Source organism: Silene latifolia, chromosome 3, assembly GCF_048544455.1.
Source record: "Silene latifolia isolate original U9 population chromosome 3, ASM4854445v1, whole genome shotgun sequence".
In the NCBI taxonomy this organism is placed as follows: Eukaryota; Viridiplantae; Streptophyta; class Magnoliopsida; order Caryophyllales; family Caryophyllaceae; genus Silene; species Silene latifolia.
In genome coordinates this window covers 142,678,006-142,705,523 of record NC_133528.1, presented here as the reverse complement: position 1 = coordinate 142,705,523, position 27,518 = coordinate 142,678,006, and the positions used below count along the sequence as shown (strand labels likewise).

The following is a 27,518-nucleotide window of genomic DNA, read 5'->3' as shown; positions in this document are numbered from 1 at the left end:
TGGCAAAGGAGAGACCAGATGTGGTCATTGTGGCGGACGAAAAAAAAAATTTGGGATTTTTCAGGATCAAAAGCTCGATACCATGTAGAAGTTATATGAGAAAAGGCATAATATTATTGATGATAATACAAGGTATTTATAGTGATACAACGATACATTGAAAACCCTAAGATACAATGCTTGAAGAGCAAGACGGAAATAATTACAATTTAGGAAAAGGCGGAAATAATTACAATAAGGAAAGCTAGAATATATGCAAGAAATACTAATGGAAATATATTAAACTATGTATGATTAACACTTTCTAATAATTTTCAAGTAGAAGTTGTATTTATGAGATAACGGTCAATATTTATCATTATTTAAAGTTTTTTCACAAATTTTAAATAAATAATAACTATATGCTGGAACATAGAGAGTATTCGGAATCTTATTTTGGCATTTACTATATGCAAATTTATTTAAAATGTAAGAATCACGAGCCATAATGATGTCATAAAATTCGAGAAGTTCCGTGAAATAATCCATCAATAGATCCATTAAGAGTTCTTTGTACTCTATAAGCTAAGGTAAGAGTTGTTTTCTTTTAAAATTCAATTTTCAATATCAGGATAAGAGCAATTGTTGATATAAATTCTATAAAAGTGATTAAACTGTTAAGAAGTACTTAATTATAAGGTTAATGAGTTCATCTAACGTATCAAACTGTTAACAATAAGGCTTTGGCATGGGTAAGAAACTAAATAAAAAAAACCTAAAAAAAATTGACATTCACATAACAATTGTTCAGAGTAGTTAGTTAATCTTTGCAGTTAGATAAGAGTACAATAGGACATAAATTACAATGGAGTATTACACATTTACAAATTGCAAATACAATTGTATGTCAATATGATGCAATTAGTTAGGCTTTCAAATGTTAACTTTTAACACCTTCATTAAACTTGTCATTATGTTCAATTGTTTCATTAATAGGCTCTATCATCTCTTCCACAATCTCTGCATCGTGCTTCACCACATCAACCTGCAATCACAAGAGAAACAAAGTAAACTGACTTGCTAAATAAGTTGCGCACTTGCACTTTGTTCTATTATTACATAGCAGCTCTTTCATTTAATATTTATATAAAAAATCCGAAATCAATGTATTTCTAAAACTAAGTACATTTGACCCTTATCACATTATTTTCAGTAGTTATTGAGGTACTGGGTGGTTGTTGCAATTGTCTAATTAAGTGCTACTTGGTAATTGTTTTTTTTTACCATGAGTATTCTCTACTGATATTTTAAATTATTTTATTCAGGGTACTAAAGACAACTAATTAGCATGATTTATACGTATGAATTTCAAGTGTGTAAAACATGAGTATCAAACCTTGTGGAGTATTTCTTCAGCTATATGTGCATCTTTAGCTGCCTCCTTAGAAACATGCTCAACTATCAAAGCTGTTTCCTTAAATTTGTTACCATTAGGAAGATTATCAGCCACCTCTTCCGATACCTTCTCCATCACCGTGGCCGCCTTTTCCACCATGACCGCTGCTTGTTCTACCTCCTTGATCACTACTTCTGCCTCTCCTAATTAAGGTAAATGAATGTTAAGGCCTTGCTAATATTTTTGGCCCAAAGATCCCAACCAAACGTTTTATGCCATGGGCTTTTTCTGGTAAAATTATAGCCCAATACAAAAAAAATTAGCCCATACTTATTTTTGCTTTTCTCTAGGAGTGAGTCGTAAAACGGTTTTATATACGTTATCACTTTTTTTTTATTTGTTTTTTAAAGAATTTGTGATTTATTTTAATCAAAAGATAGATAAATAACTGCGACAAGCATACAATCGGAATACTTTGTAAGTTTTAATTATTTAGGAAAATGGTGTCTTACCTCCTATTTTGAGGAGAGCTGCCCACTTTGGGGTCCAAAATGCTAGAAGTAGAGAAAAAACGGAGCCAATAACCAATTTGAACCTGCCAAAATAATCATAGATCATCCTGCATTTGTGTTAGACTTGTCAATTATCATCATATAACCATTTTTTGTCAAATGTTATCTTAATATTAATTTAACTTCCCGCCCTAAAACAAATACGGACTCGACACAACATCATCTCATGTCAAATTGTTCTCACAATAATTTAAACCTGAATCCCGTAAATTTGCGATTTATATTTTAATCAACAGAACCAACTCATACTAGAAATATATCACCTTTTATGAATAAAGACATCATTTTGGCCTTTTGTAGTCAATATTTAAGAATTGACCATAATATACTATTCTATAATAAATACCCAATGTATAAAACTATAATATGAATATATGATCCTAAAATAAATAAACTTTTCATGAAAAAAGTCTTTCAAAAAATTATATCATCAATTAATATTTATATCTGATTGTAATATTTTATCAAAAAATATTAATATTTTATAGTAAAATGGTTACTTTAGTCTGTCTTTTAACTTTAGACGGAAATAGACCGATGAAACAAGAATTTGCCTAATGCTTAAAAACAACATGAGCAAGATAGCGTCTTGTATATGAGTATATCTTGGTTGTAGGAGGGAGTACCACATAGGAAAACGGCCACGTCCAGGAGGTGCCGGAGGACGAAGAGACGGAGGCTTAGGTAACGGTGATGATGACGATCCTCCATCGTTTCCTGAAGAAGAATAAGAAGCAGCATGAACAAGTCTAAGACCAGTTAATTGCGTGTTTCCAAACCCATTATTATTAACTCCTACTCCTTGCCTCGCAGCAGCTACCATGAAACTTGGATCACTTTGATTATTAGCAATTGATTTTGATCGATATAGTCGAAAAAGCTCTACAACACCGCGAATTTTGTATGATCCTACACTATTCTTCATCCCTTTCTTGCAAATTGTTTAATTTTGCACTTGAAAGACCAAAATTACAAGTTTGTTTAGTAGTTTACGTAAAGACGGTGTGGTGTGTCTTATAACTAACTGTATATATAAAGAATTGTTCATGAAACGTACAAGTACATTATTGCTTATATAGGTCTAAAGAGTAGGATGAAATAAACAAAATCGGCTTATTTAAATGCTTGTACTACTCCTTTCGTTTCAGTCAATAATTTACATTTACTTTATTTTTCCCTCACAAAATAAAGTAAATGTAAATTATTAATTGAAATAGAGGGAGTACCTTCTAATATTGTAGTTTGTGATTTGTGAATAACACATTCTTTTATTGATAATCGTTGGTTAATATACGCAACCATATAAAGAAAAAAACATTATAACATGAAAGTATTATCTAGAGATCAGAGGTTATACTCACTGTCTCAATCAGTAATTTACATTTTTTTTTATTTTTCCCTCCCAAAATAAAGTAAACGTAAATTATTCACTGGAACGGAAGGAGTATATGGTTATTGTGACAATTTGGACATTTGGTAGAAGTATTCACAAGTAACACATTTTGGTCTTAAAATTAAAGCCAAATACCATTAATTTAAGCAACACTTGCGTTGCTTTCAAGTTATATATTTCCAACCCTTTTAATCCCTTGTAAGTTTTGCTGTTTTTTTTTGTTGGATTTAATCTAATTTTTTAATTACAACAAATGCATTTTAATTTCCCTTTTTATTTAAGTGTGTTTATCCGTAGTAAATTCACGTTTCTTTTAGTTGTTAAGAGTTACTCCCTCTATTCCGGTGAATAATTACTTATTTTATTTTGTGAAAGGGAAAATAAAGACGGAAGAAGAAATACAAAGGAAGATGCATGTTGGAGTAAAAGATTAGAGAGTAGTACACGCACTACATGTTTAAGACTTTCACACTAATAGTACCCTCTTTAATGCTTAGAGGATGCTTATTGGTTAATACAAGGGACTTTCATGCGACCGATTAATCACTACTCCCTCCTATTCAATCTATAATTCCCCTTTCTCTAATATATGTGAGGAGTATTATAATGAAAGGGGAACATTAGGCTAAATAGAAGGGAGTACATTTTTTCTGACACGTTACAAATTATGACAGAGACGTAATTTATTTTCGCAGTACAATTTTTACTCATTACAGTACTTTTTGCACCAACCTTTCCATTTCTTTACCCTTCACTAAAAAAACATCAAATCTAATTCTCTCTACTTTCTCTCCACCTCCCCTCCATTGTTAAAGACTTTAAACTTCGTCAATCTCCTTAAAATTCTTCAATTATGAACGATAATTCAAATGAATAGCATGTATTTAATTCGTTAATCTCATATTAATAATTTAATTGACTATTTCTTACAATTTTACTTCTTTTAATTAAAAATCCCTCTTTAATTAGGGTTTATATCTAAATTAATTAAGGGATAATTACTACAGTATGGTGGGCTTGTTTGTTGTAATTTATGGCCAGGCATGGCTGGTGTGCTTTGATGGAAGTCTACCGGCGACGTGATAGTTGAAGTTGGAGCATGGTACAATGGTAATGGTGTTTGTGTGAAGTGGTACGGTGTTTGTGTGCAGTAATGCCATTGATTTTTCTATTTTTTTTTTACTCAATGCCATTTTTCCAATGTAGCACATAGAAGTTTACGAATATAATACATGTGTTTGTAGAGACAATTTATGAAAGAAGTATATAACTTATCGACGTAGTACATGATTAATTAGGGTGGGTAAAATTAGAGGATTATGGGTAAGTGAAATTAGAGAGAATAGTAGTTTAGAGAGAAGTTAGAGAGGGAAAATGGAAAGGGAAATGTGAGGGGTATAATTGTCAATATTGTACTACGATGAGTAAAATGCGTACTGCGAAAATCAACACCCTTAAATGTAATCACTGTCTGATAATAAGAATTTATAAATGATCATCTTTTATTAGAACCATGCACTGGGGCACTTAATTTTGTCACTCGGACGCTTAGTATTACCTAATATAACCATTTCAGACAATCAACATGTGGACATGGGTATAACACTCGAGCACTTAATTTCAAGCGATAAACATGAATTTTCATTAAATACTTGCGTCCAACACTATCTATTACTCGCTTATAATCTTTCAGTTCTATTGAAATGTGATACCTCTGTTACCACTTCCTCGAATTGAGAATCCTGCATTCATTATACATTTGACCTTTAAAACAATCACTTTCAAAAACTCGTGAAAAGGGATGACAACAGATCCTGAGCCTTATAATGATAAGCTAGGTCTACATCATAAATTTTACTCCCGTAAATGTTAGACCCGTCAGATCTGGGTTAGATTTGGTCTTGAATATGTCAACTTGATCGGTCTGGGTTGGATCTGGATCAATTGACGGGTCAAACTATGATTGAATTATCAACATAACTTTTCGGATGCTATGTATAATAACTCGGACCACATTTGCTTAGCTTTCTCAATATCGAACTTTCTAGCTTTCAAGAACTGTCAAATGATACATGCGTCTGTTAACATCTATTAGGACTGAGTACTCTCGAAGAATAAAAATCCTCATATGACTGCTAATCTGCTATTACTGCTATAAGAAAATCTCGTGATCCATAAGTCCTAATAAACCGACAGTTATAAAGGTTGGGTTAAAACCATCTTGTAAAACTAACTGCTAGAAAAAAGGTCGGGTGGATACAAATATACAATGATCTACCTTAGAAAAAACCCGATAAATCACCATCAAAATCAATGGAAATCCCTGAATCAACTTGAAAGAAATAGAAGTACCTGAGCAACATATGGTAATGATCATTCTTAGAAGGCAATGGTTCCTCCAAAATAAGCGTCTGACGGAAGGAATCTACTGCCTGCATTTCCTCAGCATCATGTTCATCTTCGAATGCGACAGACATAATTCTGCTGTTCCTTCTACCTCTCCTTGTGAAAGAGTTCCTGAATCTAGCCGATACATTGCAAGCCGCCTTCTTTAAAGACCCGAGCTTTGACTCATTCTCAGACTTCTCAATCCCTGAAATCAAATCAGACATCAAACCATGACAGTCAATCAGCCTATATCAATAAATTAGTCATGTTAACCGCTTCAAACAACTACCACATCCTAAGTGAGAAAGGTTCCCGTGTGCGTATGTAGTCTCCCAGAGGATGATCAGGCACTACAGGGAGACGGAGATGAATCAGGCTGACATGGATTTTGGTAATGAACAAGAGGGGCGGCATACGTAAATTTTTGAAAATATATCGTCCGTACTCACGAAATGCTTCTCTTGCAGATCAGACAGGTGAGGACTAATGGACGGGATGACTCATGAACAGTTTTACCATAGAGGTGATTTTATGTTAATTTAATGTAACGTCAGCTCATTTAATTAGAAACCAGGAGGACCATTGATGTTAATTCTCACCATTGGTTCCTACAAAATCAAAGAATTAACTACCCAATCTAGGAAACACGTGTTACTTGTGAATCGTGGTAAACTTATCCTAAGACCGTCTCATATGAGAATTTGTATCGTTTAGAAAACCTCGGTAGGAGGCATCGAAATAGAAACACAAATTCTCTTTCACATTAGTATTAACGATTGTAGAACATAGTACTACATGTAAGACAAGCGCGCATGGTTTTAAATCTCGGTATCGGTCGTAGTCGCGGTATCGGTATAATTGTTCCTTAATCGGTCGTCATGGACGGATCGCAGAGAATCTCGGTGATTTCTCGGGCGATATCTCGTATCAGTAGAGTGAAAATCCGATACAACTCGGCCGATACGATACAACTCGGCCGAGATTTTGAACCCTGCAAGCGCGTAAAAGAAAGACACTCACAATTTGGAACAGCAAGTACTGGTGTTTAATTGAATAAAGATCAGATAGTAGAAAACAGAAAATGAGGTGAGAATTAAAAGTGGCTAACAAAGAGACAGAACACACTTCTTTGTGAATAAGGTAGCATGGTTTAGGCTAGCAACTAATGAACCCTCCAGACATCTGAAAATTATGCAAACTAAATAAAAGATCAAATAACCCAAGGATTTCCGAAGTAGGGCTTAAAATACAAAATATTGTACAAAAAGGAGGCAAAATGAGGCAGCAACTGTCGCTATTAAATCTTTAACACAATATCTATATCCATACATGCCACTAATTACACTTGCTATGTATCATTATCTAATTCTATATTAAAAAAAAAATGCATACATCTCAATTAAGTCTTCTGCCCAACAAGTCAACACCACCCAAATGACTATATAAGTAAGAAGATATTAGCCCGAGAATCAAAACCGTCTTTGGCCGCACTCTAATTCCAGTGGAATGAGAGTGACAAGTCATGGTTACCTTTTATGCTGCAAAACCAACTTCGCATTAGGCCCTAACTAAGCTAAGAATTGGACATTCACGGGTTCAGCAACATACCAATTTCGTTAAAGAGCATATTGAATTTATGTGCATACCATGTTACCCGGAAATGCAACCCATTTTGGCACAGTTCTCACCATCCTGAACAAAAACATTACTTGGATTATGACCCTAATGCCCTTCTAACAAAGCCAGACTTTCTACAAGGACGAATTATCCATTATACACATACTAACAAACCATAGTTACTACCAATCGTTGGTTGGCGCAGTGGTAGCATGGGGCTGCGCTTGGTAGGGAGGTCTGCGGATCGATCCCCCACAACTGCGATTGGGAGGGGTTTAAATACCGTAATCCTTGGACACGCCCCGAAATCCGGATTAGTCGGCCCAATGTGGTTCGGATTACCGGATGATTTAGACCAAAAACAAACCATAGTTACTCTCTAACTGCAATTACACTAAATTCACAACATAATGATAATTGACTATCATCTGAACTATATGTTCCGGTTGGCCTCTCGCCATCTAATCCCACCTTCCCTCCCATTGGTCATTTCCCAGGAATGTGATAAGTATACATTTAGCCTCATATGAGTAAGAATCAATGAAACCAATCACACATGCTATCCCACTTTCTCTCCCACTCCCCCACTCCCACACTCCATCTCCCTCTCAAACAGAGCCAAACAAAACCAAACAGTCCTATTCCCTCCCTCTCCCCTTCTCCCTCTACATCTCTTTCTCAAAATGAGCAAAACAAAGCACAACCTCCCCCCTCCTGCCTTTCCCCCTCCCTTATGATTCCCTAATGATGATAAGTATGCATCTAGTCCCATATAACCAAGAATCACTATTACGCCATACATGCGAAAGTAATGTGAACGAAACCAAAACCAAAATCTATGTCTCCCTACACCCTTCACTACCATCCTCTTCATCTCCCTCCCTTTCTACCTCCCTCCCTCCATCTCAATTTGTACAAAAACACACACATTGTATCTATCTCCTTCTTTTTCTCCCTCTCCCTCTCAATCTAAGAAAAACAAGCCAAACATAATTTCCTTTCATCCCTCTCCCATTTCTCACTCCCTCTCCCCCTGTTCTCGTATGGGCCACCAAACTGCTAATTATGTGAACAATATGATCTATGGAAGAGCCCTATCCAGTTATGTCAAAATGGGTGGAGTATATCCACGTTAAAACACTAACACTAACATTAACAATCCCATCAAAAACAGAGGCGTCCAACAGGACGTGCCACGTGGATATTGGAAGCTATAAATCAAGGAAATAATCAGTGTATCCTACTGCCTTTACTAGAATAGGTTCATCCTCATCGTCCAAACTCCAAATGATAAGTTTTACTAAGAAAACATTTTTAAATAAGGATATAGAGTTTGTCCTATGTACTTTAGGAGCCTTGCTATAACTAAGAGAATTATTGTTCAGTTTACTTGATACGAGCCTAATTACAGATACGTGAAGGCAATTCATAGGTCATTTTATGTTCCTTTACTAACAATTCTAATGATCGTATATCGACACTACTGTTGAATGAACATGATATAGCTATAATATTAACAACTTCAATCACAAACTCAGTCGAGATTAGCTGTTTTCTGGAACTGTTTTCTAAAACTAATACAACTCTAGCCAATATTAAACTAATTAAAACAACTTCAATTCACAAACTCAGTCTAGTCAAAACAGATGTTCTCGTAAACTGTCTCTAAAGGAGATTGGCCAATTTCTACATAACTGTTTTCTAAAACTAATACAACTCTAGCCAATGTTAAACTAATTGCAAATAGTTCTCCAAAAGCAAACATATAAAAACACTACCAACCTCTTCTTGATAGATCTGAGTGCATTATTCAACCTAGCTAATATATGGTTTCTTTGGCATACCTGATTTCTTTCACATGTACAATTGCCTCAGAACTAAGTCAAATCCCCATCAAAACCTCTAGGTCAACATCCTTAATCTCATAACACCACAAATATTAAATCTGTCTCTAATAACAAAAACTAGTGTTCATAGTCCCACCAATAAATCGGTAAAAATTGGTTTAAAAACGTCCTCCTCTTCCTTATTCTCCTTCCTCTGCCCTTATGCCACCATCTCCTCCTACTTCCCCCCTTCTCATGCCCCTTTATGACCCATGAAAGTGCCGAACAACAAGACAAATAGCTATTAAATGACATATAATTGAACCTCGAAGCCCAACACACCATATGAATATATGGATCATTTACCACATAACCACAATATAGGGTAACTCGTCAAGAAGTTACAACAGAAGTTAATACAATAACCACATTAAAACCTCAAAACTAATACCGACCCATCAATTAGAACCCAAATCCAAACCTACCCAGAAAACTAAAATCATCTAGATGATAACTTTAAAGTCATCAACAAAAATATGGAAATCACTACACACACCTGATTTTTTTACAAGAAGTGTGTCATAGTGTGAGGAGTGCAATGTGAAGGACAGGGGAAAACGAGGAAAGTAGAAAATGAATAGAGGTGACTGGGAACTGAAAAACTAAATAAACTGCCACTCCAGTGGAAGATCTTAGTAAATTGATCGTTGTAGAAAATGTGGAAGATGTTAGAAAATAGGAGGGAATAGTACGCAAATAAAAATATAAAAATTTCTATTTTGAAAAATTATTTTTGTTTGAATTAATTACGTAGCTCAACTGTTTTTAATGAAAGAACAATAAAATAAAACAAATGACTGGAATGGAGGGAGTTTAATAAAAAAAAAGACTTCAAAAAAAAATCAAAAACAACAAAAACAATAATAACAATAATCGTGACAAAACACTAATAAACGTAGCAACATTAGTGGCATTATACAAATATACGTGTTGATTAATAATTTTTTTTTTCTTACAAGGCCTTTTTGTCCTCGGTATTCAGTGCGATCGCAACACATGGGCTTGCATAACACATTAACAATCTAACGTCCCAACATAGCTAGACCCGTGAATTTCACGGGTAATAAAACTAGTTAAAACTTAGTATTCGTTGGTTGCGTTAACCATTATGAAATATGAGTATCGATCAATATTGAGATGCTCTGATTATAATTCAGAAAATATTTATCGTTAAATTGCCTTTATTTATTATTTTTTTCGCAATTCCTTTCACGGAATGTCCAAGACGGGACGTTGTCCGCAAAATTTAACTTGTACATATAACACCTGTTTTTATTGAAAAACTACTTAGAGAATTATATTTTTATGATAAATATAATTATTTAGTTTTTTTATTTATTAATAATTTTAGTTTTATTTATTCATGATTAAAGTTAACTTCAACACTTAAAAAAAATTGGGAAGAAAAAAAAAGAGAGGGAGTAATAAACATAAGGGTGTTTTGGTCAAATATATGTAGTGAGGTCCTTATAGCTACCTAACAATAGTTTAGGTTCTTAAAGCCATATTTGATGATATCTTGGGTCCTTATTTTGGACTTTACTCATCTTTAACCACAGTTATTAAATTACTAACATAATCCTAGTCTAACTAATCTAGGCTGTGTATCGAATATTCCAGCATCTTCCTAGCTTGTTCCTCAAGCTTTCTAGAAGGTCCTTTTGACCGTTTTTCGTCCGAGCAATCAATTTTATTTACTCTTTCACTCCCACAGTCCCACTGTTACTGTCTTTGTCACCCTTCCATCTTTTTCATTTCTCCCAAAAAATCCAAAATGTCGGACCGTGCAAAAGAGGAACTGACATTTACGCCGATCGAGCTGAAATTCCCATCGGCGACATGGCGGGAGATTTTGGCGTCGAAAGTAGACAAGATTGTAGTTGGGTTTTGCGCAGTTTTTTTGGATTTTCTCCTCATGTACTGTATTCTGGGAAAGGTTTGTTGATTTCATTGTTTGAATAAATAGGTGTTTTATTTGTGTTTATTATTGTATGTATGACTGACTGAAAATTTATTGTTGTTTTAGGCTCTTGAGAAGAGTTGCTGTGAAGTACTTTCAAGCACGCTCACCAATCTCGAGATGGAGCTGAAGGAACGAAACATTTCCAACCTTCAAGCTCGCAATGTATAAATCTTAATCTTAATACTTGTTAAATTTGTAACATGGGTTGTTTTGTGGGTTCTTCTCATAATCGTCTAGTGTATTTGGGGTATTCACTTGATTGATCTCTTTAGTTTGTTTATGTTTTGTTCGATTGATTGATTGTTGTTTGATTTGGTGTTGGTTTGATTGTTTGTTTTGGGAATAATTGTGTCAAACTGTCAATTTGGAATATTGGGCGGTAGACTGGTAGAGTCATGATTCAGAGTTGTGAGGTTTTAATGTGGATTAGAAATTTTAGGGGATGAATTGGTTCCGACTCCTGAAACGGATTAACTCAACGGGTCCTGTGAATGGCGGGTTAGGGATTGGATTGGTTGTACTATGGCTTCATCCCGTTAACCAAATGTAGAAGTTGTTTATGGATGATCCAAAATGAAAATTGCGTCAAGAGAAGGGCGTATTTGTACAATAAGAAGTATTTCAACTTTAGAGAGTCATTTTGATTTGATTTATTCCGTCATAATTCAGAACTAAAGATAAACTAGTCTTGGGTTTCATCGGAAATGGAAGAAAATACTAAGATTGCGTAAGAGAGAGTAAAGTAGATTAAAAAAACGCTGAAATTATAAGCGGCAACCCTTACTAGCTCCCTTCCTTTGCTATTGACAATATCTTGCTTAAGAAAGCAATCTCTATTAATTTTTAGGCTCCTAAGAAGATGGACTACTGCCTCCCTCCGAAGTCTGATGAGAAAATCCCTGATGCACCACCGAAGCCTGATGAGAAAATCCCTGATGCACCACCGAAGAATGTCAGATCACCAAACACTTCCAACCTTCAAGTTCGCAGCAGAAAGGTTTAAATAATCTTTACATGGTGCAATAAGGGATTATTTCTTTACATTTGGTTCCATTTTCATTTACTTGTTCTAGGTCTCTAGAAAGGCCGTTTAACTATTTATTTATCGCCAAACAAACAAATACGCTTATTATTGGATGGTAGGGTACATGAATTTGCGTTTCTATGGAAATTTTTTGCTCTGGTTCTGGCTATTGTCCTTGGTTGGCGGGACCCATCATGATCATTAAATGTTTCGTCACCTTAAAGGATTTGGAACTAGCACACATGGCACATGAATCCGGATTCATCAATTAGAAATTGAACTAATATGTAAGGTACTTCCTATAACTTTGGAACAAGCTGATAGAGCTATTGTTGTGTCAAATACCCTATGTTTGCTGTCATTTTGATGCAATGAGTCTGCTTAGTTTATTAATCTGTCTTCATATGAGAGTGCTTCGATCAGTAGGATTTTTGCCTTTGCTGGTGTTTGTCATTCATCTCATTATTTTCTTGCTTATTTGTCTCTAGTCTCTACCTGTTGAAATTATTGCTCAATGTTGTACTGTCTAATACTCCGTATCATTTCGTCGACCCTTGCGAGTTATTTTTATGATATCATTGATTGTAAATGGGGAAGGTAATTTTGTATTATGTTAAAAATTCTCTACTAGTCAATACCCTGTTATGTCATTCTGAACAAATGAAAATTCTCTAATTTTTACTAGTATGTGCATAGTATTTACAGGATATTTTTTTGTGTTATTACTCTAAATACAGGAACCAGACTATGTTATCACTGATGAAATGAAAGCAATCCTTGAGGATTGGTTAATTGAAGTTCACCGCAAGTTTGAATTAAGGCACAAAACCTTTTCCCTCACCATAAACCTTGCTGGTGAGTTTCTGTCGTTGACGAAAGTTTCTAGGGAGGACCTCCAATTGGTTGGCACCGCCTCCATAATTATTGCCTGCAGATATGAAGAAATTCGGTCACTTGGGGTATTAAAAACTCTTTGCTCGATTATTGTGTTTCGTGCTTAGAAAATTTGTTTGCCATATGTAAACATTTCTATAATGGTTGTCTTTATATCAAATTTAGGTTCCCACCATTAAAGATCTTCTTGAGTCATCCGATGAGGGATATGAAAGAGAAGAAGTGTTGGCCATGGAGAAAGATATCCTCTGGAAGCTACTACCTCCTCCACCATACCTCCATACAAGATATGCTCCTGCTGACCATGAGGTGTGATACTTTTGCTTCTACTTTTGCTTCATTTTACTTGCAATTTGGTCTGACCCTTTCTCATACTATAATCATACAGATGGAGTTCTATACTGAACTAGCGAGGATGGGCTATTTCAATATGATCGAGGACCGTCCTTCAGCTTCAGCTACTTCTCCTTCAAGCAATAAGTAGGGGCATTGTGTTATTTCATTGCTTTTAGAGCTCAAGTTTTTGTTGCAATTCAGAATCTTTAAGTTTATTGTAGTATTTTGGGTAAACTGTGAAAAACCCTTTTATTTTTACTATGAACCTTCAAACTACCAATCTGCTCTGTAATATTTTTTTTCCCCTCTCTTTTCTCCTTCCTCTATCCCTAGATAGACGACTTCTACAAAATCGGTAACAAGACGATAAGATTTCACGCGGAAATCTGCCAATTTTAAGTTTTCCGCCTTTCTGAAACTGTTTTTTTTTTTTTTTTGCTTCATTATCCACTTTCAACAATTGATTTGCACGCACTAGAAGATTCTCCCAACTATTCGTCATTGACTCATTGTTCTTGATCTTATCTTGAGAATTGTCGAGATGGAATCAATCAACGATCAACTTATATAGAATTATGTATCATCCAGTTTAAGAATACTTTTTATTAGGTGAATAATGTTAGTTAATTGTTGGGGAGCGGTGACTAGACGGAATTATTTCATAAAGAATTATGTATCATCCAGTTTAAGAATACTTTTTATTAGGTGAAAGTTATTGTACCGGCAAATTCCAACTTGGTATCGTTAACTAGCTTATATTTTCAAATAGTAGTATCGATCTCATTTTCATGTGCTATCTTTGGACAAAAGATGGAACACGAAGATGGAATAGAGAATGGGAATGAAGCATAGAATTAAAAGAAAACCTGAAGGTTTGGCCGAGAGCGTTGATTTTGGGTGCAGAGCTGAGACCAATTTCTTTGATTTGGGCATTTTAAATACAGCATCTAGCACCATTTCATTTGTTTTCAAACAAATATCCTTGATTCCACCCTCCTGCATTTCTATTTTCAACCATGTACCGGGTGCGAAGATGTGGGTTCAAATCCCACGTGGGCTGTTTTTTTTTTATATACTTAGTGTCATAATATTTTCGTCCACGTTTTATCAATTTTTTACTCAAGTAATTAGACTTTATTGGAATTCGAACTCAAATCTATGTGCATTATTTTACACATTGCTTTAACATTGAACTGGTTGGTAGTCTTTAACAACATAAATTAGAATGTCTACAAGTGTTACTCCACTGCATAGAGTAACTCACAGCTACTCTAATGGCTTGCTCATGTTACATTAATTGTATTATTATCATAATCTATTTATAGAATTAGAGTAACATACTTATAAGATTGCAATTCCAGCTATACATTCAAATCACACCACTGATTGTCTCAATTACGCAAATTAATGTCATAGGCTATGTGGGACTTGAACCCACACCTTTGTGCATTAATACACATTGCTCTACCATTGAGCTAATAGCCTTTTATCCTTGTGACATTAAGAATAAGTCGGAAAAAATAATCTTGTCATTGTTTAAACTAATAATCAAATAGAAATCGTTGAGCGCAAGCACTTCCAGAGAAAGTGTTAAGGCTGCTACTTAAAAAATGTGAAGCCTGCATTAACAAAGGCAATGAACAAGGATGCACAGTGCTTCATCAATGGGCACGGATAGGCGAGAAACGGCCATGTGAGCTACTCTTTAAGAGAGAATTTCTTGAAGCGAAGGGCATATTCTTCAGGAAATTATTATTTTGCACATAAAATGAGAAAGAAGATGTACCAATGCACATGGCGGCTAGGAAGAAGGATTGAAAATTAGGAACTCAAGAGGGAAATCGACGAGGGGAAGACTAAAGAGCAAGTGTTACTAGAGTCGGCTGAGAATCTTCCTTGGAGAACTGAGAACAGGACGGGCAACATAGCATTACATGTTGCTTGCATCCAAATTCAAGGCATGAACTTTTACTAGAGCTCCTGTTTCTACTGATTCAACTATGTCTCAGATTCGCAATGACAAGGGTGAAAGTCCCTTATTTCTTGCAGTATCGTCAGTATCTGAAAAAGTTAAAAGTTGTAGATGAAATCTCTGGCATGCTAGATACACTCTTTTATTTGTTAGATACACTCTTTCACGTTGTTAGATACACTCCTTAAGATTGATAGATACACTCTTTTATTTTGCTAGATACGCAAGATAGATACACTCATTTACCTTGCTAGATACACATCTATGGCATGCTAAATACACTCCTTTAGATTTCCACATACACTCATTTACCTTACTACATACACATCTCTGGCATGCTAGATACACTCTTTTACCTTACTAGATACACATCTCCAGCATGCTAACACATCTACAAAAGTTTGAATCCAAAACTAACACAATAATCCACTACCTCTTATTCCAAATTCAGATATCCAATTAAGACCATAAAATGTTACAGCCAGTGAGTATCATGAAATTCACAAGTAACATTTCAAATCAGCTCTATTGTTGAAAATACTCAAATCTTTTGACTAAGGGTTCACGGGGCCCACGAACATAGACAATTCTTCAGGACCTTTGCATTATATATTATGTTAAAACGGGTACTAGGTTTTGATCCAAGTATCGAAGATCTGATTTTGACTATCATCAATGATTATGATGGTGTAGTAGGAAAAAGCTGAAGTGTCACAAGTTTGGGTTTCATATATTCCAGACATGAACACTTATGGTTTACAATTAAGATGACAATTCTTAGATCAACACACTTACCAGTTAGCTTGAGCTTTCTTAGAGGGTACAACATGTTTACTGAGCTCATCAGGTACATGGGACAAAAAATGATGAAAACAATTGTGTTGCTGAACTGAAAATTTTATACAGGAGACTGAAATTGTGTGGAATGAATAAAAAAGAATTAAACCTGTTAAGTGGTCTCAAAGTAAAGGAGTGAGGAGTCTATTGATCGAATACGAAAGAGGGGGGGAGGGGGGGTGAATTGAGTATTAAAAACGATGCCCACTTTTTCGAAATATATGATGTAAAATTAATTATTTGATTTTATTGATTAAAATCAACTAATTAATTCACTAATAAGCGTAAAAACAAAATAACGAAAATAAAGAGAGAGAGAAAGAGAGACACACATGATTTTTTGAAGTGGTTTAGTTTCACAAGTCGAAACCTACGTCCACTATTCTCGATTAATAATTTTTAGTACCTTTCTACGGATTACAAAAATTATCAATCCACTCGTATAATCAACTATATGATTATAACTCAGATTGAGTATCACTAAATACTCTAGATTGCTCTTACGTTAATAAGAAAAGTACAACGATAAATACTAATCTCACGTTATGCGAGTGAGTATAATATCTTTGTGTACTTAGTATCCTATAACGATTTCTCTTTGAGTGATTGACAAATATGATGCGCAACTTTTGTATAAGCAATTTGTAAAATAAAAATTAAAGCTCAAATAATTTTTGCTTAAATATTTTTCTCTTTGAAAGTGTCGATGTGTGTCACTTTTTAATTAATGAATGAAGAGAGGTATTTATAGTTGTAGGGAATTAGGGTTTTAGAATATTCTGGAAGGTGTGAAACCCTAAATGACTTGACGAACAAGTAGGAGGCTAGGGTTGGATATTTTGGCCTCTAGGGTTTTCGGCCCCTAGGGTTTCGGTCCATTCGGCCTCCATAGCCCACAACAATTCGAGATAGAATTTAGTTGAAACCCTAGGTTGCATGACGACATAAATATCGTGTTACAAACCAATAGTTTATTCAACTTAAATTCTTATTAAATAATTCCAATTATATAAATACTCTCTTATTCTTATAAAACATTAAAAATATAGTTTCCAAAAATTAACGCATCATTTTTGTCTAGCAGTGAAATTATGGCTATGAGGTCATAACTTGACTAACCTTTAAATCAAACAAAGTAAAACCATTACCAGATGACGACCTAGACTATCTAATCTTCAGTAGATCTTCAGTAAACGAATCGTCTCTTCACAAGTCTCTCATCTTGAGTCTCGTGGTTGATTTCTGATCTTGATCTTGCTTGAATACAACGATCAAGTGTCTTCGAAGTTGTACCTTCTTGGTCCAAACTTCAAGCTTGCGTCATTATAATTGTTTCTTTCTATATTAAGACTTAAGCACACAATTACACGCATATGTTTATAATATTAAGTCCACATACAAATCATTACTGTCATTATCAAAACAACTAATTAGGACTAAAGGTCCAACAAGGAGATCCCGAGCGGGAAGGGAAACCTACTCCTCAAATGCTTCCGGCGACGGTGCCTCAGATAACTTCAGAGACCGCGCTGACCGGTACAACACCCTAAACCTGAATCACTGACATAGCAAAATTTTCTTTGAATTAAACATATGACAATCACATAGAAGCACAATAAACATGCTACTTTTATTACCACTCCAGTTTTTTTATATTGCTTAGTTGCTATTTAACTTTTATTAGCACAATCACAAAGGTTGCACTGAATCAATTAAGTGAACTTGGCAAACTTTATTCAAGGACGCCTTCTAGCTTCTGCAAGTTTACTCTACGCATAAAGGTTTTTTTTTTTATGGTATAAACCTCAAGCTGCTATAATCCAAGAGAAGTGTAATATACATTTCTCGAAGAGAGATGAATTTTGTCGCAACTCGAAAGTAATAGCAAGAGAGCACACAAAAATAAAAACAGAGAAATGCCTAAAACTCATTATGGAAATATAATCAAATATAATCAATAATCACCTTGTATATAAGCAGTCTCCACAAAGTTGGCCCTATGGTGATCAACACTTGCCACAGTATGTATGCTTCCTAATCATTTTTTTGCCTGCAGAACCAAAGCAATCATTATTATCAACCAACAAAATGATACTCTGCAACAATTACTAGAAGAATACTAAGTTTTATGTTGAACTTACAAGAAGAATACCAAGTCGCTTGTATTATTATTTAATTTGGGTGAGTACTCAATACTTCGTTTACCTACATCCATTGATCGAATCAACCTAATTTAACTATATAATTTACTCCATCAGATACATTAAGTGAACCCAAATTTGTATAATTTGTAACAAAATCATATGTTAATGCACAATATCTCAAATCAAATGTACGCAACAAAATCTATGAATTTCAAACTTTTAACAAAACAAAGAGGAACCCATCCTTAAATTTCACACCCAAACCCCCTGCTACTTCTGCCTCTCATCATTTTCAATGGTGCGAACCGTACGAATTACCACGATACCCTTAATACTACCCTTGGATACACATTGTATTACTACCAGATACACATGTTATTACTACTAGATACACAAATCGATTTGTGTATCCAGTGGTAATACCATGTGTATCCGGGGCGGTATTTTGTGTATCCAAGTGCTAAAGACCAACTACGACCACCCAACTAACCACCACCACTACCAACACTAGTACCATCACACCTACTGCCAGCACATATGACTAGATATACTATTGATAACATAACTAGCATAGGTATGACTATAGTTAACAGATGTTACCTACGTCAGGGGGATTTAGAATGTCACAAGTATTTATTCTTCGCATGCTTTTTCTCTAGACAGATTTGGGTTGTTATGCAGGAATGGATGGGTATGAAGAAGGGCAGGATGTACTACTTAGATACACTGAATTGGATATCCTCCAAGTTTAAGAGGAAGAATTGGAGCGCCTGTTGGTTCCGTAGCTGTCTCCTTGCTGCCGTGTATTCCATTTGGGTGGAAATGGATGGTAGTGTGTTCTATGGTAAAGAGAGGAATGCTGAACAGGTGTTGAGCCAGATTATGTTTATAAACAGTGTCTAACACCAGGGGATCAGATTGCCTTAGTCCAATACTTCCTTCATCATGAAAATTATCGACCACAATAAGATTATAAGCCTCAGTTTAGTTTGTCTCAACATGCAATATTTATAGATACACTCATTTACCTTGTTAGATACACGTATTTGTCCATGCTAGATACACTCCTTTAAATTGTTAGATACACATCTCTGACATGCTAGATACACTCTTTTATCTTGTAAGATACACATCTCTAATATGCTAGATACACTCTTACTGCAATAGAAAAGATAGCACCTTTATATAGATTAATATAGATTGAGAGTTTGTAAGAACTCATTCTTCTTGTGCGAAATGGAACCCGTTTCACCTTTTCTAGAAGATCTGTAACCATATTGTTTATCGACTACTAGACACTAAAATGGCCAGTACAGAAAATTTACTGTTTGCTTCTAAACCAAATCGATCAAAAGATAAGATTTATTATGAACCTGCGAACTGGCTCTGACAAAGCAGTGACAGCTTTTCCAGTTATTGGGCAAAATGTATCCGAAATACCAATTTCTATATCAGCAACCATCTTGAATTCTTTCTGCTCTTCACCAGGCAATGGCTGATCAACTTGATGAACATTCTGCAAGCCAAGCCGATATTTAAGTGGAGGTTATGGAAAATAACAAATGTGATCAGTCAAATGGTACAAGGTAACACGCTAACACCATGTAGGATTTGTTGCAGTAACTACAGAAAAAATTCCTCCAAAACATCCACTCATATGCAGACTCTTTTACTACTACTCCAAGACAAGAAAAGGCATATTTCTTCCTACTAAATGTTCAACAGAAAAAAATACCTTTATTCCCTACGGATGAATCTTCAGCCACTTCACCAGGCAACACAATTCCACCGATCAGAACTCGAGCATCACACAAAATTGGATTGCGTTCCTACAAGAAAAAAGCATGTAATAGCTAGGCACTTAAAGAGTCAAAGATTCAAGAAGCAACTAAAAGAACGAGAAAAGTGGGAAGAGGGCAGACTTGGTGTTATTCCTCATCTGTTTCCTTCCCAACTGGCAGAAAAAAAAATTGATCCTTTCAATCCAAAAGTTTGCAAGCAGATTCAAAAAGCAAAACACAGACTGTAAGAGTGCAAGTATAAGCCTGGTGGCTCTTGAAAAAATCTTAGCGAAGTGAAATGCAAATAGAAGGAGGTGGCAATTCAATACATTATCAACTGAGTCCTTGAAGCTGAGCTCCCACTAGAGATAGGAAAGCTGTAGTGGATTGGCCATGTAATTTTTTCAAGTGACAAGAAATATATGTGTTACAAATTTAATGCACTCAAAATGAATTGCATGGTTTGTACCATTTACAATATTAAAACCGGTTAGTGCTTGTGCAAGTCAAGAAACACCTGAGGATGATGTCTAAGTCAGGATGGAGATGTCAAAATACCCGGTCAAGTATTATATAACTACGATGGATGGAATGGATCAAATGACTAGTCTGCTTTACAGCAGTGAAAAAAAATTCGTGCGATCCCAAGGGCATGAATCAATCTATCATGCCATGGATACTCACCTGCGAATTGTAAAACTGACAGTTGTGAAAATAACAGCAAAGATGAAGCATGCCAATTCCTCAGTTTCAATATTGATTGGCCTCGTATTCTCTAACTCTGATTATTGCTTAGTCTAAAAACGACGGATCAAACTACTACTCAAAGCTAAGCGGCTTCAATCAGTAATGGTTAAGGCGTCAATCAAACTGGAACAGACGTACTCTAATAAAAACGACGAATCAAAGTATTATCTGAGAATAGGAGACCTAACCTAACATTTATCCAAGAGCTTATCTAGAGTACCAACATATTGTAGCTGGTAAACTGTAGCAACATGCCACCACCACACCTACTGCCAGATACAATAGATATATATATATATATATGGTATTACTACCGGATACACATGGTATTACTACTAGATACACAAATCGATTTGTGCATCCAATAGTAATATCATGTGTATCCGGACTGGTATTTCGTGTAGCCACAATCTAAAGTTCAACTACGACCATTAAACTAGCCACCACCACAACCAATATTGTCACCACCACACTGATATATGATTTATTTGCACCGAATTTCCCTTTTTCTTTTACGCATTCCGACTCATATCGAGTCGGTTTCATATGTCTTTCCTTGTATTTTGTGCCCAATCCCCGTACCTGTGATTTGGTGTATCCTCTTGCAGGAATCGAGTCGAGTATAGAGGAATTGGGGCAAGGAAGGCATCTCAATGCCTTTACATGAAGAAAAGGGAGATAAGAAGCTGTATCCTCTGCCGGCAGGCCGGCAGCCGGCCCACCGGCAGAGAATATCAGCAGGTCTAATTCACATTGAAATTCCAAGATGGCGCTGCCGGTTGGTGTAGCCGGCAGCCGGCTCGCCGGCACAGGAGGACGCTACACGCATAATGGGCTTTTTCCTCATTTCCTCTCTTAATCCAATGAAACACTATATATACCCCTCCTCTAATCAATTGTAAACATAACCCTAGATCTGAAAACTTTCCCTAATTATTGTAATCTTTCCCTAATCAAACTTTAATTGTAACACCCCCATACTCCAGGTGCCTTACCAGGACCACTTAAGGCATGGAAGTGCTACCATCTCGGTTACCCGAGGCAATGATAATCATAAGACAATATAGAAACGTACTTTAAAAGTAAATATAATTAAAGTGATTACATGTCTCAAACCAAAACTGTCAAAAGGAATACAACCAAACCAAAACTGTCTACTAATAAAACTGAACAACTAAAGGACATCGTCTGACACAGCGGAAGACTCTTCTAACTGCAAGTGATGACTTATCCCAGCTATCCCATATGCGTCGTATCATACATGCTCAATAAGTGCTCACCATCCCCGAATGGATCACCACAGTTTTTAAAACATTTAAACGGGGTTAGTACTAATTACACAATACAAATCACGGTAAAACAAATGCCAAACAGTTCAGTTGCCACATCAAACCACAGTCTCCATAATCAATCTCCACACAACTGACACACACTAAAGTGTGTAGCCCTGCCAGAGTACCCATCGCAACAGATACTCTACACCTCCAGTGGGGGACCGCAGCCGTTCCCACCTAAGCCCCGCTCATCTCATCCGAGCGATAAACCCATGTTCCTTAATGTGCACATCCCTCCTGTGGCGGGTTCCACAGGAGGCGAATCAAGGGCGTGAAGTCACTCCCGCAAGTGACCCCACTCAGCCAGGGACGCACCCCGAAGAACACAGGCAGTTAAACAGTAATCACAACACAACCTCAACAACCGTCTGAAACTTCCAATAATACAATATCACAACCGTCTAAAACAATCAACAATACAATATCACAACCGTCTGAAACAATCAACAATTACTATCTACAACACAATCACCACACACACCATGTAACTAATACTGAGTAGGGAAACCCTACCTGAAAAGCAATCACAACTCAGACGATCTAGCAGCTGTCTCAAACCCTTTCTTCTACGAACCCTCCTCCTATACACATAATCATACAATCACTATCACAACAATACAACCATAAAATCCTCAATTCCCAAAATTAGGGTTTAACCAAAACCACCCAAACACTATAAAAAATGGTACGTAAGACTTACCCTTGATGCAAGGATCACAAGGATGCAAAGAACAACGAAATCCGACCTCTCTAACCCCGGGATTTGCCAATAATGCGAACAATGCGAAGACCGTAATTTGCAATCTCCTTTTTGAGTGTATTAGGTTTATAAAAATGTTTAGGAAAGATGACGGAAAGTTATATATACTAATTCGCATTATTAACAAAACCCGACAAAACATTACCCGTAAACCGAGCTACTCGATCGAGTAAGTCTCGTACTCGATCGAGTGTCAAGGCTACTCGATCGAGCACCCTACAGGCAGACTCCTGTTTCGTAACTCAAAACATACTTACTCGACAGAGTAAGCCCACTCGATAGAGTACCCATAGACTCATAAAACCATCGTATTACAGTCTTCCCTCCATAAAAAGAACTTCGTCCCCGAAGTTCAACCAATACATAAAAACAAACCTACCAACTTGATTAAGACACAACAACGCAACTAAAAACTCAAAACAAAACCTCATCCTATGAAACATGAACTTTTAACACCAACCACGCCTACCTCCACAACATGTCTCACGATATCGTATCAACTACATTATATCTCCCTCGACACTAACTCCATACACTACCAACACAAACGCTGCTAGCTCCGAAACATATCATCCACTAGATAATCCAATATAAAGATACTCATAACATCAAACGGAATGTTACATTCTACCACCCTTAAAAGGAACTTCGTCCTCGAAGTTTACTCACACTCATAACACCATCATTCAACTTTCAATACTATTGAAATATTCTCCCATTCCTAAACATCGAACTACTACAAGCACGGTCATGACCTTTAATAAAATCAATCAAAACAAATATCCGTCCTTTATGCTACACCAACACTCTACTTCCAAATATACTACCATATGCACAACCATCAAAATCTCTTTTATCGCATCCTACTCCTCTTAAGAAAAATGTTACGTCCTTGTAACTCACTAATACTAAATCCTAGCTATATCTTCTCATTATCCTCATCACCACCGCATGTCAAAGATAACCACCTAAAATCTAAACACTCGCCATGCATATATCTAAGGCTCTCTTACTTAATCAACTCTCATACTTCAATTCACTCATCACACCCCCTAACCTATACCTCAAAATCTTTAGCTTAACCAAAACTTCAATTGTTCCCTATAACTGACAAAACGACATAATCCTCTATACCTGCACCTATCTCCATACTCATAACTCACGATCTACAATTATTACATACACTCACACTAGATCCTCAAGTTCTTTTCTTTCATTACCGCAAAACTCACACATAACTTATCATGACACTAGTTCCCAACACCCTACTCTCACTGTCCCAAAATCTGATTATGAACCACCTGCAGAGTCCATATCAGTACAGCATATGTTCTACGAATCACTTGCCATGACTATGTGCATCGATACCTCATCTACAACAAGATTAAATGTACTGTAACAACTTCTGACAACTGTGTCCCATCAACAGAATATCCCTATGCCATGACAACCACGAAAAAAAATACACTCTCTTTCATATCATACTCTACCCTCATTCCAAAACTTAACTGGTAAGAAACATCAATAAACAAAACAACTGTCTATCTGTACAAACTGAAACTCATAAGAAGCAACATCAAACAAAACAACAATTTATGTGTAACTGGTATGTACTTTCGAAACTCGAATCATAATCATCCCGCCTACTCCACCACAACCGGTGACGGCATCGCAACACCGTCACCAACAGCTACAACGCAATGCAAAAATACCCACATCACAACACTAAGTACCGTGCCCGGATCACCACCCGAGGCACCACAACCACACCGATAGACATCGCAACATACACAATCCCATAAACACTGACTCAGAAATAACTTCTCGGACAAGAAAACTTACTCAAATCCACTTTACTAAATCCCAACGCAACATATTATATGAATAAACGGATAAGCATCTCATGACCATCATCCCTACCATTTCACGGAATACACATGTATTATAAATACACATACAATTATAACTAACTATGCCAGATCAATCAAGCTCAATCAGGTTACCGTACTCAACATACAGAAAATTCAGACAACTTTATAATTATCACACAATACCACTTCTTGTGAGGTCAAAACCTCACACAAACATTCATACGCATCATAGACCCATAATCACATCCAACTAGTCAATCCTGATCACGTAAGTTACCACCTGACACGGGTTACCTCTCATCCGAGCTTAACTCGTATGCCCCTCATAACACATTCTCCCATTCGCATAACCAGCACTTTCTGCCATACATAACCATACAGCTAACCCTCATTACGAGGAATCGCCTCCTAAGACTATGTATTATACTTCCTCATAACCATACATATCAATTCGGTCTCTACAAAATCAACCTCTTTAGAATTGCCATCTTTCCTATTTATCATCACCCTTAACCACTAGTGACAACACCTCCACACTACCACCGTTCGTACATCAAAACATCACAGTTTTTTTCCTATCTTTGGTTATCATCCCAAATAACGAACATCAAATACATCAACAAAAATCATCTCAACACTATTTCCAATTCCACCCTTAATTGTATCGTCACCCGACTCACCACCAAGATCTCATCTCGTGCAAATCCTCTACCCAACTTTTACTTTACTTAATTCCTCGAAACTTCTGACTAATCATGTTGTTCTGAAACTCCTATATAACCATTAACTCAAATCCTCATGATAGTATCATACATCTCGACGATTCCTTACTTTTATATCACATAACTCCGGTGAACATTTTCTTATTTTTACTCCCCTTATTCTTTTTTTTTTACTCGACAAAAGCAATTAACCATTCAACTCCTTATTACCTCTTACCTAACTCTTTAATGCTCCGGTTACCTTCTCATTGCTCCAAAACTCACATCTCATTATTTCATATCGATATCATCTAACTCTTTCTTACCAAAAATATTCTCTTATTATGCTATCACTCACCCTTGCCACCAATCCATCCATAGAATCAACGTTTAATTGTTCAAATAATTGCATCTCCCTTTTTACATCTCTAGAAATCAAAATTCATTTTATACCGTTAATTGCCCAAGGAAATCACACGTTAGTTTCACCTCTTGATTACACAAATTCCCAAACTCAGTCACTTTCTGCAAATCCACGTCGCGACATGTCTCCATTAAGTTCACTATATACCACTCTCCTCAGTCCCTCTAAAACGACCTTTCATTATATATATTCTTAACCAACACAATTCCTAACCATCTCCCTCCATAATTCTTTACACATTTCAAGTTGCTACTATCCACATTCGTCCTTTCAATCTATTCATTCTCACGTACCTTAGACTCACATCATCCCTTGCCCATATTTACTTACTTTTACATTACTCAACACAACACAAAATCATATCAATCATATCTTCTCACAAAACATGCTCCATGCCTTAATAAGCCTTACCAATCCTTCTTTGCTTTTTCCACTTTCCATCACAACCACACATAACTCATGTCCTCCCACCGAATTCATACTCACCACAGGTGCCACTCACTACACCATAAGATTGGGTAACTTACGCATCAAGACCAACATACATGTAAAACAATGTATAAAGAAGCAAAGTAATACCTTTGAATTAAACATAATATGCAACGAAGTCAAAAGATAAGCATATGACCCAAAACAGGGGTCACTAGATCGAGAACCACTCGATCGAGTAAATGACTTACTCGATCGAGTAGGTGAAAGTCAGAGACACGTATAACAAATTACCAGGGCTACTCGATCGAGTACCAAGGTGCACTCGATCGAGTGAGGGCCACTCGATCGAGTACCCTACGCATTTCTCAAAGATCTTTGTCCAGTTTTCAGAAACGGTCATAACTCACTCGTTTCTTGGTCGTTTTGGGCGTGTGACCTATCGTTAGAATCGTAAAAGAACAAGATATCACCTCCAATTGGAATCACATTAAAATCATTTATGCATATCAAGTTATAACAGTTTAAAGACAACCTCTCTATAATCGAAAACACAACTACTTGATTTTACTTCCAAACAACTTAAATGACAACATGGTAAACAAAAACAACTCGATGCTCATAAAACGAGTATCCCTAACCACATATTACTAACTTCAAAGCCAAGCAACAACATCCATTATGCACATGCATCATTCAATTTACCAAGCATGTATTACCTACATGTTTTTATTCTATAACTTTACGTAAACAAAATCACAAATATATAACATCAAGTCTCCTATTCACATGTTACTAGCATAACAACATTATAAAATCTCTTCCATCATACAACATGCTTTATCAAAAAATCATATTATCATGCAATAATTATCATTTTTTTCCACCAATTATCCATGCTCTTACTCAAACTTTCAGCTATATAAACTCGTAAAACACTACCAACAACATATATGTATACATAACTCTATATATAACTCAAATCAAACAAATTTTCTTTCCGTATTTCTATATTGCCATATCGTAAAACAACTATCATGCTTTCAATCAATAATGTATAGCATCACCTC

The 27,518-nt window shown here is 36.0% G+C and overlaps 1 protein-coding gene across 2 annotated transcripts; it reads right to left on the bottom strand.

The window, feature by feature from the left end:
- Positions 1-744: 744 nt before the first annotated feature.
- On the bottom strand, positions 745-2,995 carry LOC141646362 (uncharacterized). 2 transcript variants are annotated; one of them, XM_074454273.1, is made up of 4 exons: positions 2,574-2,995; positions 1,888-1,994; positions 1,376-1,578; positions 745-1,024 (listed from the first exon to the last, which is right to left on the bottom strand). In XM_074454273.1, exons 1-4 carry the CDS (start codon positions 2,870-2,872, stop codon positions 920-922), a joined length of 714 nt encoding a protein of 237 aa, XP_074310374.1. In that variant the 5' UTR covers positions 2,873-2,995; the 3' UTR covers positions 745-919. The 2 variants fall into 2 exon arrangements, with proteins under 2 accessions (XP_074310374.1, XP_074310375.1); XM_074454274.1 differs by having other exon boundaries at positions 1,888-1,970; positions 2,574-2,969.
- Between the last annotated feature and the right edge of the window lie 24,523 nt (positions 2,996-27,518).

Bases quoted from the DNA above. Each gene is read 5' to 3' on its own strand.
- LOC141646362 (XM_074454273.1), bottom strand. From the start codon at position 2,872: ATGAAGAATAGTGTAGGATCATACAAAATTCGCGGTGTTGTAGAGCTT. The intron at 1,579-1,887 runs GTAAGACACCAT...TACCTTAATTAG, and splicing joins AGCTCTCCTCAAAATAGGAG to GAGAGGCAGAAGTAGTGATC. The intron at 1,025-1,375 runs GTTTGATACTCA...TTGTGATTGCAG, and splicing joins CTGAAGAAATACTCCACAAG to GTTGATGTGGTGAAGCACGA.